We start from the raw sequence: 15,261 nt of genomic DNA, 5'->3' as shown, positions 1-15,261 counted from the left end.
ACTACTATAGAACCTGTTATACTACTATAGAACCTGTTATACTAGAACCTGTTATACTACTATAGAACCTGTTATACTACTATAGAACCTGTTATACTACTGTAGAACCTGTTATACTACTATAGAACCTGTTATACTACTATAGAACCTGTTATACTACTATAGAACCTGTTATACTACTATAGAACCTGTTATACTACTATAGAACCTGTTATACTACTATAGAACCTGTTATACTACTATAGAACCTGTTATACTACTATAGAACCTGTTATACTACTATAGAACCTGTTATACTACTATAGAACCTGTTATACTACTATAGAACCTGTTATACTACTATAGAACCTGTTATACTACTATAGAACCTGTTATACTACTATAGAACCTGTTATACTACTATAGAACCTGTTATACTACTATACTGTTATAGAACCTGTTATACTACTATAGAACCTGTTATATACTATAGAACCTGTTATACTACTATAGAACCTGTTATACTACTATAGAACCTGTTATACTACTATAGAACCTGTTATACTACTATAGAACATGTTATACTAGAACCTATAGAACCTGTTATACTACTATAGAACCTGTTATACTACTATAGAACCTGTTATACTACTATAGAACCTGTTATACTACTATAGAACCTGTTATACTACTATAGAACCTGTTATACTACTATAGAACCTGTTATACTACTATAGAACCTGTTATTACTATAGAACCTGTTATACTATAGAACCTGTTATACTACTATAGAACCTGTTATACTACTATAGAACCTGTTATATACTATACTGTTATACTACTATAGAACCTGTTATACTAGAACCTGTTATACTACTATAGAACCTGTTTATACTAGAACCTGTTATACTACTGTAGAACCTGTTATACTACTATAGAACCTGTTATACTACTATAGAACCTGTTATACTACTATAGAACCTGTTATACTACTATAGAACCTGTTATACTACTATAGAACCTGTTATACTACTGTAGAACCTGTTATACTACTGTAGAACCTGTTATACTACTATAGAACCTGTTATACTACTATAGAACATGTTATACTACTATAGAACCTGTTATACTAGAACCTGTTATACTACTATAGAACCTGTTATACTACTGTAGAACCTGTTATATTACTGTAGAACCTGTTACCTGTTATTACTATAGAACCTGTTATACTACTATAGAACATGTTATACTACTATAGAACCTGTTATACTAGAACCTGTTATACTACTATAGAACCTGTTATACTACTATAGAACCTGTTATACTACTAGAACCTGGAACCTGTTATACTAGAACCTGTTATACTACTATAGAACCTGTTATACTACTGTAGAACCTGTTTTATTACTATAGAACCTGTTATACTACTATAGAACCTGTTATACTACTGTAGAACCTGTTATACTACTGTAGAACCTGTTATACTACTATAGAACCTGTTATACTACTGTAGAACCTGTTATACTACTATAGAACCTGTTATACTACTATAGAACCTGTTATACTACTATAGAACATGTTATACTACTATAGAACCTGTTATACTAGAACCTGTTATACTACTATAGAACCTGTTATACTACTATAGAACCTGTTATATTACTGTAGAACCTGTTATATTACTATAGAACCTGTTATACTACTATAGAACATGTTATACTACTATAGAACCTGTTATACTAGAACCTGTTATACTACTATAGAACCTGTTATACTACTATAGAACCTGTTATACTACTGTGGAACCTGTTATACTAGAACCTGTTATACTACTATAGAACCTGTTATACTACTGTAGAACCTGTTTTATTACTATAGAACCTGTTATACTACTATAGAACCTGTTATACTACTGTAGAACCTGTTATACTACTGTAGAACCTGTTATACTACTATAGAACCTGTTATACTACTATAGAACCTGTTATACTACTATAGAACCTGTTATACTACTATAGAACATGTTATACTACTATAGAACCTGTTATACTAGAACCTGTTATACTACTATAGAACCTGTTATACTACTGTAGAACCTGTTTTACTACTATAGAACCTGTTTTACTACTATAGAACCTGTTATACTACTATAGAACCTGTTATACTACTATAGAACCTGTTATACTACTATAGAACCTGTTATACCACTATAGAACCTGTTATACTACTATAGAACCTGTTATACAATAGAACCTGTTATACTACTATAGAACCTGTTATACTACTATAGAACCTGTTATACTACTATAGAACCTGTTATACTACTGTAGAACCTGTTATACTAGAACCTGTTATACTACTATAGAACCTGTTATACTAATGTAGAACCTGTTATACTACTGTAGAACCTGTTATACTACTATAGAACCTGTTATACTACTATAGAACCTGTTATACTACTATAGAACCTGTTATACTACTATAGAACATGTTATACTACTATAGAACCTGTTATACTAGAACCTGTTATACTACTATAGAACCTGTTTTACTACTATAGAACCTGTTTTACTACTATAGAACCTGTTTTACTACTATAGAACCTGTTTTACTACTATAGAACCTGTTTTACTACTATAGAACCTGTTTTACTACTATAGAACCTGTTTTACTACTATAGAACCTGTTATACTACTATAGAACCTGTTATACTACTATAGAACCTGTTATACCACTATAGAACCTGTTATACTACTATAGAACCTGTTATACTACTATAGAACCTGTTATACTACTATAGAGCCTGTTATACTACTATTGAACCTGTTATACTACTATAGAACCTGTTATACTACTATAGAAACTGTTATACCATAGAACCTGTTATACTACTATAGAACCTGTTATACTAGAACCTGTTATACTACTATAGAACCTGTTATACTACTATAGAACCTGTTATACTACTATAGAACCTGTTATACTACTATAGAACCTGTTATACTACTGTAGAACCTGTTATACTACTGTAGAACCTGTTTTACTAGAACCTGTTATACTACTATAGAACATGTTATACTACTATAGAACCTGTTATACTACTATAGAACATGTTATAATACTATAGAACCTGTTATACTAGAACCTGTTATACTACTATAGAACCTGTTATACTACTGTAGAACCTGTTTTACTACTATAGAACCTGTTTTACTACTATAGAACCTGTTTTACTACTATAGAACCTGTTTTACTACTATAGAACCTGTTTTACTACTATAGAACCTGTTTTACTACTATAGAACCTGTTTTACTACTATAGAACCTGTTTTACTACTATAGAACCTGTTATACTACTATAGAACCTGTTATACTACTATAGAACCTGTTATACTACTATAGAACCTGTTATACTACTATAGAACCTGTTATACTACTATAGAACCTGTTTTACTACTATAGAACCTGTTTTACTACTATAGAACCTGTTATACTACTATAGAACCTGTTATACTACTGTAGAACCTGTTATACTACTGTAGAACCTGTTTTACTACTATAGAACCTGTTTTACTACTATAGAACCTGTTTTACTACCGCAGAACCTGTTATACTACCGCAGAACCCGTTATACTACCGTATAGCCGTTATACTATCGTACGTCATTACTGCAGCGATTTGATAGTGACCTTCAGTGTTATGGTCTGTTGTGGTAGCTGAGTAATGGAAGGAGGAACCAGACAGATATCTGTTAAACTGATTCCATCTTCATGGATGCTTCCAGAGTGTCACCCTGTCTGTGTTTAATGTCAACAGTAGGATACTACTATAATGAATATGGTTTTAGATTTCCCCCGTTTGTATGTTTGACCTGGAAGTGTCTCCCTCTATAGTGGTACCCTGTTACCCTGTGTCTCCCTCTGTCTATAGTGGTACCCTGTTACCCTCTGTAGTATTTTCAGATGTGCCCTGTGTGTCCCTGTATGGAACTGTAAGTGTGTCCCTCTGTGTTCTCCGTAGAGATGCCCATGTTGGAGGGGGAGGAGGGGCTGAGGCTGTGGCACCTGGTGAAGTCCAACGAGGAACCAGAGATCCCCAAACACAGCAGCATGAGAGAGAGGGAGAGGGCCAAGGCCATACCAGAGATATACCTGACACGACTACTGTCTATGAAGGTAGGTACACACACACACACACACACACACAGGGGACGGGTTCAGGCTGTACCAGGGTGCATATCATAAATATTCACCTTTCAGCAGGACAATAACTAAAACACAAGACCAAATCTACACTGGAGTTTCTTACCAAGACGACGATGAACGTTCCTGAGTTACCGAGTTACAGTTTTGACTTAAATCGGCTTCAAGATCTTTGGCAACACTTGAAAATGCCTGTCTAGCAATGATCAACAACCAATTTGACAGAGCTTGAAGAATACACAAATAAATCATGTGCAAATATTGTACAATGCAGGTGTGTAAAAGCTCTTAGAGACTAATGTATTGTATTCTAATGATTCTAATGATTCTAATGTATTGTATTCTAATGATTCTAATGTATTGAATTCTAATGATTCTAATGTATTGTATTCTAATGATTCTAATGATTCTAATGTATTGACTCATAGTGGGTTTGAATACTTATGTAAATAAGATACAATACAAATAACAAAAAATGTATATTTCTATTCAATCCATGTTGAATTCAGCCTGTAACACAACATAATGTGGAATAAGTCTCGGGGTATAAATACTGACATGAGACCCATCAATGCATCCGGTGTTTTACGTTATTGTCCTGCTGAAAGGTGAATTCATCTCCCAGTGTCTGGTGGAAAGCAGACTGAACCAGGTTTCCTCTAGGATTTTGCCTGTGCTTAGCTCCCTTCTGTTTCTTTTTTTTATCCTGAAAAACTCCCCGGTCCTTAACGATGACAAGCATACCCATAGCAGGATGCAGCCACCACTATGATTGAAAATATGAAGAGTGATACTCAGTAATGTGTTGGATTTGACCCAAACATAACGCTTTGCCACATTTTTTGCAGTATTACTTTAGTGCCTGATTGCAAACAGGATACATGTTTTGGAATATTTGAAGTGGGCCCTAATGTCGGGAGGAGCGGTGGGCCCTAATGTCGGGAGGAGCGGTGGGCCCTAATGTCGGGAGGAGCGGTGGGCCCTAATGTCGGGAGGAGGGGTGGGCCCTAATGTCGGGAGGAGAGGTGGGCCCTAATGTCGGGAGGAGGGGTGGGCCCTAATGTCGGGAGGAGGGGTGGGCCCTAATGTCGGGAGGAGGGGTGGGCCCTAATGTCGGGAGGAGGGGTGGGCCCTAATGTCGGGAGGAGGGGTGGGCCCTAATGTCGGGAGGAGGGGTGGGCCCTAATGTCGGGAGGAGGGGTGGGCCCTAATGTCGGGAGGAGGGGTGGGCCCTAATGTCGGGAGGAGGGGTGGGCCCTAATGTCGGGAGGAGGGGTGGGCCCTAATGTCGGGAGGAGGGGTGGGCCCTAATGTCGGGAGGAGGGGGTGGGCCCTAATGTCGGGAGGAGGGGTGGGCCCTAATGTCGGGAGGAGGGGTGGGCCCTAATGTCGGGAGGAGGGGTGGGCCCTAATGTCGGGAGGAGTGGGGGAGTGTGCCCTAATGTCGGGAGGAGGGGTGGGCCCTAATGTCAGGAGGAGTGGGGGGAGTGTGCCCTAATGTCGGGAGGAGGGGGAGCCCTAATGTCGGGGGAGGAGGGGGGGCCCTAATGTCGGGAGGAGGGGGAGCGGGCCCTAATGTCGGGAGGGGGGGCCCTAATGTCGGGAGGAGGGGGGAGCCCTAATGTCGGGAGGAGGGGGGAGCCCTAATGTCGGGAGGAGGGGGGGGCCCTAATGTCGGGAGGAGGGGGGAGCGGGCCCTAATGTCGGGAGGAGGGGTGGGCCCTAATGTCGGGAGGAGGGGTGGGCCCTAATGTCGGGAGGAGGGGTGGGCCCTAATGTCGGGAGGAGGGGTGGGCCCTAATGTCGGGAGGAGGGGTGGGCCCTAATGTCGGGAGGAGGGGTGGGCCCTAATGTCGGGAGGAGGGGTGGGCCCTAATGTCGGGAGGAGGGGTGGGCCCTAATGTCGGGAGGAGGGGTGGGCCCTAATGTCGGGAGGAGGGGTGGGCCCTAATGTCAGGAGGAGTGGGGGGAGTGTGCCCTAATGTCGGGAGGAGGGGTGGGCCCTAATGTCAGGAGGAGTGGGGGGAGTGTGCCCTAATGTCGGGAGGAGGGGGGAGCCCTAATGTCGGGAGGAGGGGGGGGCCCTAATGTCGGGAGGAGGGGGGGAGCGGGCCCTAATGTCGGGGGGGGGGGGCCCTAATGTCGGGAGGAGGGGGAGCCCTAATGTCGGGAGGAGGGGGAGCCCTAATGTCGGGAGGAGGGGGGCCCTAATGTCGGGAGGAGGGGGAGCGGGCCCTAATGTCGGGAGGAGGGGTGGGCCCTAATGTCGGGAGGAGGGGGAGCCCTAATGTCGGGAGGAGGGGGGGGCCCTAATGTCAGGAGGAGTGGGGGAGTGTGCCCTAATGTCGGGAGGAGGGGGAGCCCTAATGTCGGGAGGAGGGGGGGCCCTAATGTCGGGAGGAGGGGGGGAGCGGGCCCTAATGTCGGGAGGAGGGGGGGCCCTAATGTCGGGAGGAGGGGGGGGCCCTAATGTCGGGAGGAGGGGGGCCCTAATGTCGGGAGGAGGGGGGGCCCTAATGTCGGGAGGAGGGGGAGCCCTAATGTCGGGAGGAGGGGGGCCCTAATGTCAGGAGGAGTGGGGGGAGTGTGCCCTAATGTCGGGAGGAGGGGGAGCCTTAATGTCGGGAGGAGGGGGGGCCCTAATGTCGGGAGGAGGGGGGGCCCTAATGTCGGGGAGGAGGGGGGCCCTAATGTCGGGAGGAGGGGGGGGGGCCCTAATGTCGGGAGGAGGGGGGCCCTAATGTCGGGAGGAGGGGGGGCCCTAATGTCGGGAGGGAGGGGGGCCCCTAATGTCGGGAGGAGGGGGGGGGGCCCTAATGTCGTGAGGAGGGGGGGGGCCCTAATGTCGGGAGGAGGGGGGCCCTAATGTCGGGAGGAGGGGGGGCCCTAATGTCGGGAGGAGGGGGGCCCTAATGTCGGGAGGAGGGGGGGCCCTAATGTCGGGAGGAGGGGGGCGGGCCCTAATGTCGGGAGGAGGGGGGGAGCGGGCCCTAATGTCGGGAGGAGGGGGAGCGGGCCCTAATGTCGGGAGGAGGGGGAGCGGGCCCTAATGTCGGGAGGAGGGGGAGCGGGCCCTAATGTCGGGAGGAGGGGGGAGCGGGCCCTAATGTCGGGAGGATGGGGAGGAGCGGGCCCTAATGTCGGGAGGAGGAGGGGGGAGGAGCGGGCCCTAATGTCGGGAGGAGGGGGGAGGAGCGGGCCCTAATGTCGGGAGGAGGGGGGAGGAGCGGGCCCTAATGTCGGGAGGAGGGGGAGGAGCGGGCCCTAATGTCGGGAGGAGGGGGAGGAGCGGGCCCTAATGTCGGGAGGAGGGGGAGGAGCGGGCCCTAATGTCGGGAGGAGGGGGAGGAGCGGGCCCTAATGTCGGGAGGAGGGGGAGGAGCGGGCCCTAATGTCGGGAGGAGGGGGAGGAGCGGGCCCTAATGTCGGGAGGAGGGGGAGGAGCGGGCCCTAATGTCGGGAGGAGGGGGAGGAGCGGGCCCTAATGTCGGGAGGAGGGGGAGGAGCGGGCCCTAATGTCGGGAGGAGGGGGGAGCGGGCCCTAATGTCGGGAGGAGGGGGGAGCGGGCCCTAATGTCGGGAGGAGGGGGGAGCGGGCCCTAATGTCGGGAGGAGGGGGGAGCGGGCCCTAATGTCGGGAGGAGAGGGGAGCGGGCCCTAATGTCGGGAGGAGGGGGGGGAGCGGGCCCTAATGTCGGGAGGAGGGGGGGGAGCGGGCCCTAATGTCGGGAGGAGGGGGGGGGAGCGGGCCCTAATGTCGGGAGGAGGGGGGGGAGTGGGCCCTGCAGATGGTATGGTTTACACCTAGCTGTGTGTCTAGAGGATGTTATCTCTCTCCTCTCTAGGGGACGCTGCAGAAGTTTGTAGACGATGTGTTCATAGCCATCCTCAACACCAAGCGTCCTCCCCCCATCGCTGTGCGCTTCTTCTTTGACTTCCTGGATGACGTGGCGGAGAAACATGGCATCGACGACCCCGAGACCGTGCACATCTGGAAGACCAACAGGTCAGTTTGTCATCGGTGACAGAGAAGACTTATCACCTCACGTCCTAAATAACAACTCACTGTCGGTGGTCAATGACTGAACAGATGTGATATTGTTTTTGTTGGTATATTTTCTATGTCTTTTCAGTAACAATAGTCTTTGCGTTCCCTCCCAGCCTGCCTCTGAGGTTCTGGGTGAACATCTTGAAGAACCCTCAGTTTGTGTTTGACGTTCAGGTGACGGATAGCGTGGACGCCGTCCTCTCGGTCATCGCTCAGACGTTCATCGACTCCTGCACCACCTCCGAACACAAAGTCGGACGGGTCAGAAAAACTTCTGCTGATGTTTATTTATTTGTTTAACTTGGGTGTTTATTTTGTATATATTTTCTCTATTATTATCAATAATACCCAAGTTTCAACATCTTGATTGTGTGATATTTTATTGATGGTATTTTCACAATACAGTAGGGAGAAATCAGGCGTCGACATTACAAATGATATCGATTCACATTCTTAGGTCTGTCCAGACAACTTCAGCCTGTGAGGACAGGCTAAGGAAAAGGAGTCTTGTATCTATATGTTCTAATCCGTATTAACACGTGTAGTGATGACGGTGGTTTTGTTGACCTGCAGGACTCTCCGGTGAACAAGCTGCTCTACGCCAGAGAGATCCCCAGGTACAAGCAGCTGGTTGAGAGGTGAGACAGATTATCGTGCTCGGGAGTCCTGACAGATTTGAGTTGTGTTGATGTCTGTGAAGCAGGAAGTCACCCCGCTATGTAATGTAGATGTTCTACAGCTGGGTCGACCTTTACTCTGTGACTGATCCAGACTAATTAAGGTCAGACTGGAGACTGGAATCACCCTCCTCTCTGTGGACTTGCTGTGCAGTGGATGATCCCAATTGTTTGTCTCCAAATACTACTGTTCTGTGGGTGTTGTTCCAGGTATTACAGTGTTCCAGGTATTACAGTGTTCTGTGGGCATTGTTCCAGCTGTTACAGTGTTCTGTGGGTATTGTTCCAGCTGTTACAGTGTTCTGTGGGTATTGTTCCAGGTATTACAGTGTTCTGTGGGTATTGTTCCAGGTATTACAGTGTTCTGTGGGTATTGTTCCAGGTATTACAGTGTGTTCTGTGGGTATTGTTCCAGGTATTACAGTGTTCCAGGTATTACAGTGTGTTCTGTGGGTATTGTTCCAGGTATTACAGTGTGTTCTGTGGGTATTGTTCCAGGTATTACAGTGTTCTGTGGGTATTGTTCCAGGTATTACAGTGTGTTCTGTGGGTATTGTTCCAGGTATTACAGTGTGTTCTGTGGGTATTGTTCCAGGTGTTAGTGTGTTCTGTGGGTATTGTTCCAGGTATTACAGTGTTCTGTGGGTATTGTTCCGGGTATTACATGTGTTCTATGGGTATTGTTCCAGGTATTACAATGTTCTGTGGGTATTGTTCCAGGTATTACATTGTTCTGTGGGTATTGTTCCAGGTATTACAGTGTTCCAGGTATTACAGTGTGTTCTGTGGGTATTGTTGAAGGTATTAAAGTGTTCTGTGGGTATTGTTCCAGGTATTACAGTGTTCTGTGGGTGTTGTTCCAGGTATTACAGTGTTCTGTGGGCATTGTTCCAGGTATTACAGTGTTCTGTGGGTGTTGTTCCAGGTATTACAGTGTTCTGTGGGCATTGTTCCAGGTATTACAGTGTTCTGTGGTTATTGTTCCAGCTGTTACAGTGTTCTGTGGTTATTGTTCCAGGTATTACAGTGTTCTGTGGGTATTGTTCCAGGTATTACAGTGTTCTGTGGGCATTGTTCCAGCTGTTACAGTGTTCTGTGGTTATTGTTCCAGGTATTACAGTGTTCTGTGGGTGTTGTTCCAGGTATTACAGTGTTCTGTGGGTATTGTTCCAGGTATTACAGTGTTCTGTGGGTATTGTTCCAGGTGTTAGTGTGTTCTGTGGGTATTGTTCCAGGTATTACAGTGTTCTGTGGGTATTGTTCCAGGTGTTAGTGTGTTCTGTGGGTATTGTTCCAGGTATTACAGTGTTCTGTGGGTATTGTTCCGGGTATTACATGTGTTCTATGGGTATTGTTCCAGGTATTACAATGTTCTGTGGGTATTGTTCCAGGTATTACATTGTTCTGTGGGTATTGTTCCAGGTATTACAGTGTTCCAGGTATTACAGTGTTCCAGGTATTACAGTGTGTTCTGTGGGTATTGTTGAAGGTATTAAAGTGTTCTGTGGGTATTGTTCCAGGTATTACAGTGTTCTGTGGGTGTTGTTCCAGGTATTACAGTGTTCTGTGGGCATTGTTCCAGGTATTACAGTGTTCTGTGGGTGTTGTTCCAGGTATTACAGTGTTCTGTGGGCATTGTTCCAGGTATTACAGTGTTCTGTGGGCATTGTTCCAGCTGTTACAGTGTTCTGTGGTTATTGTTCCAGGTATTACAGTGTTCTGTGGGTGTTGTTCCAGGTATTACAGTGTTCTGTGGGTATTGTTCCAGGTATTACAGTGTTCTGTGGGTATTGTTCCAGGTGTTAGTGTGTTCTGTGGGTATTGTTCCAGGTATTACAGTGTTCTGTGGGTATTGTTCCAGGTGTTAGTGTGTTCTGTGGGTATTGTTCCAGGTATTACAGTGTTCTGTGGGTATTGTTCCGGGTATTACATGTGTTCTATGGGTATTGTTCCAGGTATTACAATGTTCTGTGGGTATTGTTCCAGGTATTACATTGTTCTGTGGGTATTGTTCCAGGTATTACATGTGTTCTGTGAGTTTTGTTCCAGGTATTACATGTGTTCTGTGGGTATTGTTCCAGGTATTACAGTGTGTTCTGTGGGCATTGTTCCAGGTATTACAGTGTGTTCTGTGGGTATTGTTCCAGGTATTACAGTGTGTTCTGTGGGCATTGTTCCAGCTGTTACAGTGTTCTGTGGGTATTGTTCCAGCTGTTACAGTGTTCTGTGGGTATTGTTCCAGGTATTACAGTGTTCTGTGGGCATTGTTCCAGCTGTTACAGTGTTCTGTGGTTATTGTTCCAGGTATTACAGTGTTCTGTGGGTATTGTTCCAGGTATTACAGTGTGTTCTGTGGGTATTGTTCCAGCTGTTACAGTGTTCTGTGGTTATTGTTCCAGGTATTACAGTGTTCTGTGGGTATTGTTCCAGGTATTACAGTGTGTAGTGGCTTCCTTTCGCCTTTACCATAGCCACTGCCCAAGCCTGAAGTGGGGTTGTTTGGTACGCATACAGTCCACACTCAAGGTTTCCCAAACGGCCAAACATTCGATGACATCCAGGGATATGGTGCAACAAAAATGTTTATTCTTCTTATATCTAACAAATAAATTATTCTCCAATCAACTTAAAGCAGAGAATACTTGATATGGAAAATACATATTATGACCTGTCTGTATGGATGTATGTATGTTTGTATGTATGTCTGTATGGATGTATGTATGGATGTATGGTCAAAAAACTATACCGCTCCCGCATCTAGCAAGGACTCCCTCTCCCGAAGGCCCAACTTCCTGCCTTTATCCTAACACACTTACCACAATACAATGAATAGGCAAGAGGGGGGGACAAAAACTGAGTTACACAAACGACAAATGAATATATCTCAAATCAGGTAAATATAAATCATAATGGTACGTACCTAATATTTCATCATTTACATTAATATTTAATATATTTACACAAATATACATGGAGCTCCATATGTTCAGTCTTTTACGCAAATATGTCCAAATTGGCTCTAACATACCGGCCCCTAATTGTTGACTGCCTGAATGCACAACAATTACTTAATATTCAGACATAGAGCCAATACACAAAACATTCTATACCAGAGCGCTATTACAGTTCATAGCTATATACAAATATACAAGGTGCCATATAGAAAAATAGTCCATAGGTCTCAGTCTGAGTTGAAGTGTAAAGGTGTTCAACTTCCAAAAATGTCAAGAGTTTGACGTCCAAAAAATGTATGACATCAAAGAATGTAAGAGTACGACATCAACGAATCAGAGGTGCACATGATTCTAAGATGGAGCACTGTGTGTGTGTGTGTGTGTTTCACTCAGTCGCCTCAAGGAGCAGACAGAGTTTATTGATAGGTCTCTGTAAGATATTGGTCTTAGTCTTAACCATGACGCTCCGGACAAGACCTTTGGCCCCTGGCAAGGCCTCCACCACACGCCCCATTAGCCAGGAGTTCCTTGGGGCGGTGTCGTCGACGATGACCACGAGGTCACCAGGACTGAAGTTTCTCTTAGTTTTGTTCCACTTGTTCCGCTCCTGCATAAGTGGAAGATACTCCCTGATCCATCTCTTCCAGAAGAGGTCAGTGATATATTGTACTTGCTTCCATCTCCTTCGTGTGTATAGGTCGCTTCTCTGGAATAGTCCTGGTGGCAGGACTGGCTTAGCTTTCAGATGAAGCAGATGGTTCGGAGTCAGGGGTTCTAGATCATTAGGGTCATTTGTTACAGTAGCGATTGGTCTGTCGTTCATAATCGCCTCAACTTCACACAAGGCGGTCTGCAAAGCCTCATCATCCAGTACTTGCTCTTTAAGGACTGAATAGAGGATCTTTTTCACCAGTCGGATCAACCTCTCCCATACCGCCCCATGGTGGGCTCCAGAGGGAGGGTTGAATGACCATGTCACTCCTTCCTTCAGTAATTCATTTTGAATCTTGCTGTGATCCAGCTCTTTCATAGCTTCTTCTAGCTCTCTGTGTGTTCCAACAAAGTTGGTGCCATTGTCTGTTCTGATACTTGTTACTGGGCCCCTTCGACAGATAAACCTGCGCAGGGCATTGATGCAGGAATCAGTATCCAGATAACTAGCAACTTCTAGATGGACAGCTCGACTCACAAGGCAAGTAAAGATCACACCATACCGCTTCACATGAACGCGGCCTCGCTTCACCTCTATGGGGCCGAAGTAATCTATGCCCACATGGGTGAAAGGTGGCAAATCAGGTGACACCCGATCTTGTGGAAGGTCGGCCATCTTCTGTTCTCCAGCTCTAGCTTGCATCCGCCTGCAAAAGACACAGCTCTTAAGGATCTTCCTTGCTAAAGAGTTGGCACAGGGTATCCAATATCGCTGGCGAAGTCTAGAAAGCATGTGACCTCTCCCAGAGTGGCCAACCTGCTCATGGATATGGAGTAAGATCAGTCTAGAGATGTAGGAGTCTTTTGGAAGGATCATAGGATTCTTTAGTTCCGTAGGCATAGCAGCTTTGCTTAACCTTCCTCCTACTCTCAGAATACCATTGTCAACAATTGGATCAAGCTTACAGATTGAGCCACTTCTCTTGGCACATTGTTTTCCTTTCACAACTAGTGCAATTTCTTGTTTAAAGTGCTGTCGTTGTTCAAATCGGATGATGACCTTTTCTGCTTCATCTAGGTCATCCACAGACAGACTTTCTTTTCCAAACGTCAGTTTGAACTTGTCAATTTGTTCCTTCAGTGAGTTTGTCAGACTCTGATCTGGATCAGTTTGAGAGAGAATTTTCCTTTTCTGGCTTAACTGTAGAAGACGTTTCTTCAGTTTCAGCATCCAGGCAACTGCTTTCTTCAAGCTGTTCCATGTTGAATAGTACTCAATCAGTTTGCTGGTTGGACTCTTTTCTTCCACACTTGTACTGTTTACGATTACGTCTTCCCTCACCTCTGGATCATCCGGAGGGATGGAGTTAAGCTCCTCGGGGACTTTCGGCCATTGAGTTTCTGGTTTCTCCAGGAATTCTGGTCCATTGCGCCATCTCTTTGAGTTCAGGAACATTTCAACATGTAATCCTCTTGAGGCATCATCGGCTGGGTTGTGTTTGGAGTTCAAATACCTCCACTGTTTTGCTTTCGATAGGTCACGGATCATAGCAACCCTATTAGCCACAAAGGTATGGAATCTTTTGGTATCATTGCGGATGTATTTTAGCACAGACTGGCTGTCAGTCCAAAAAGTTGACTCCTCAAGTTTAATCTGGAGCTCCAACCTTAACATCCTGTCCACTCGCACTGCCAATGTTGCTGCAGCAAGTTCCAGTCTGGGGATTGTCATCTGCTTGAGTGGAGTCACCCTTGATTTCCCCAGAATGAATGCAATGTGAACCTTTTCCATACCGTTTGTGAACCTGAGGTAGCTTGCCGTGCCATAACCTTGTTCACTTGCATCACCGAAGTGATGCAGCTGTGCCGTCATGACTTGACCAAAGTTCTCAGGCTTCATACACCTGTCTATCTGGAATCTGGAGAGCTGGTCCAGCTCTGAGAGCCATCTCTGCCATGAAATAGAGTGTTCTTCAGGGATGACTTCGTCCCATCCACACTTTAGCTTGCAGAGCACTTGAAGAATTTGCTTTGCCTTTAATACAAATGGGGCGAGGAAACCTAATGGATCATAAATAGAGCTGACAGTTGAGAGAATACCTCTTCTTGTAAGGGGTCTGTTCTTGACAGTGACCCGGAAGGTAAATGCATCTCTTTCAATGTTCCATCGGATTCCAAGTGCTCTTTCAACAGGCAGCTTTTCTCTGTCCAGGTCCAATTCCTTTATCTGCTTGGCTTTGTGTTCATCAGGGATAGAAGCCAGCACAGTGCGGCTGTTGCTGACCCACTTGGTCAATTTGAACCCACCCTGAGAGCACACAACCCTGAGGTTTTTTGTGAGTGCTATGGCTTGTTCTTCTGTGGCCACTGACTTGAGGCAGTCATCAACATAGAAGTTGGACTTGACTGTTTGAATCACCTCTTCATTGTACCTCTCACAGTTGTCTTCTGCAGTCTTTCGCAGTGCAAAGTTTGCACAACTTGGAGAGGATATAGCACCGAAAAGATGAACCTTTATTCTGTACTCCTCCAATCTTTTGTTAGTATCACCGTCCGGCCACCATAGGAATCGCAGGAAGTCTAAGTAATCTTCATGGACACATACTTGATGGAACATTCCTTCGATGTCTGCCATCATGGCAATGTGCTCTTGCCGAAATCTTAGCAAGACTCCTATAAGCGTGTTTGCCAGGTCAGGGCCTTGAAGGAGTTCACTGTTAAGAGATGTACCTTTATAGGATGATGAACAG

General features: G+C 45.4%; 1 protein-coding gene and 1 pseudogene across 1 annotated transcript in view; both read left to right on the top strand.

The window, feature by feature from the left end:
• LOC135527678 (plexin-B3-like) overlaps window positions 1–15,261 on the top strand; it is a 194,238-nt gene that overhangs the window by 163,114 nt on the left and 15,863 nt on the right. The window contains 4 exon segments of the mRNA XM_064956165.1: window positions 4,000–4,154; window positions 8,027–8,187; window positions 8,343–8,490; window positions 8,803–8,867. Of these exon segments, the coding sequence (XP_064812237.1) occupies window positions 4,000–4,154; window positions 8,027–8,187; window positions 8,343–8,490; window positions 8,803–8,867 (529 nt within the window).
• LOC135527492 (uncharacterized) lies at window positions 6,524–8,001 on the top strand (annotated as a pseudogene).

Source organism: Oncorhynchus masou, chromosome 33 (genome assembly GCF_036934945.1).
Source record: "Oncorhynchus masou masou isolate Uvic2021 chromosome 33, UVic_Omas_1.1, whole genome shotgun sequence".
Taxonomy (NCBI): domain Eukaryota; kingdom Metazoa; phylum Chordata; class Actinopteri; order Salmoniformes; family Salmonidae; genus Oncorhynchus; species Oncorhynchus masou.
This window is presented reverse-complemented; position numbering and strand designations above follow the sequence as displayed.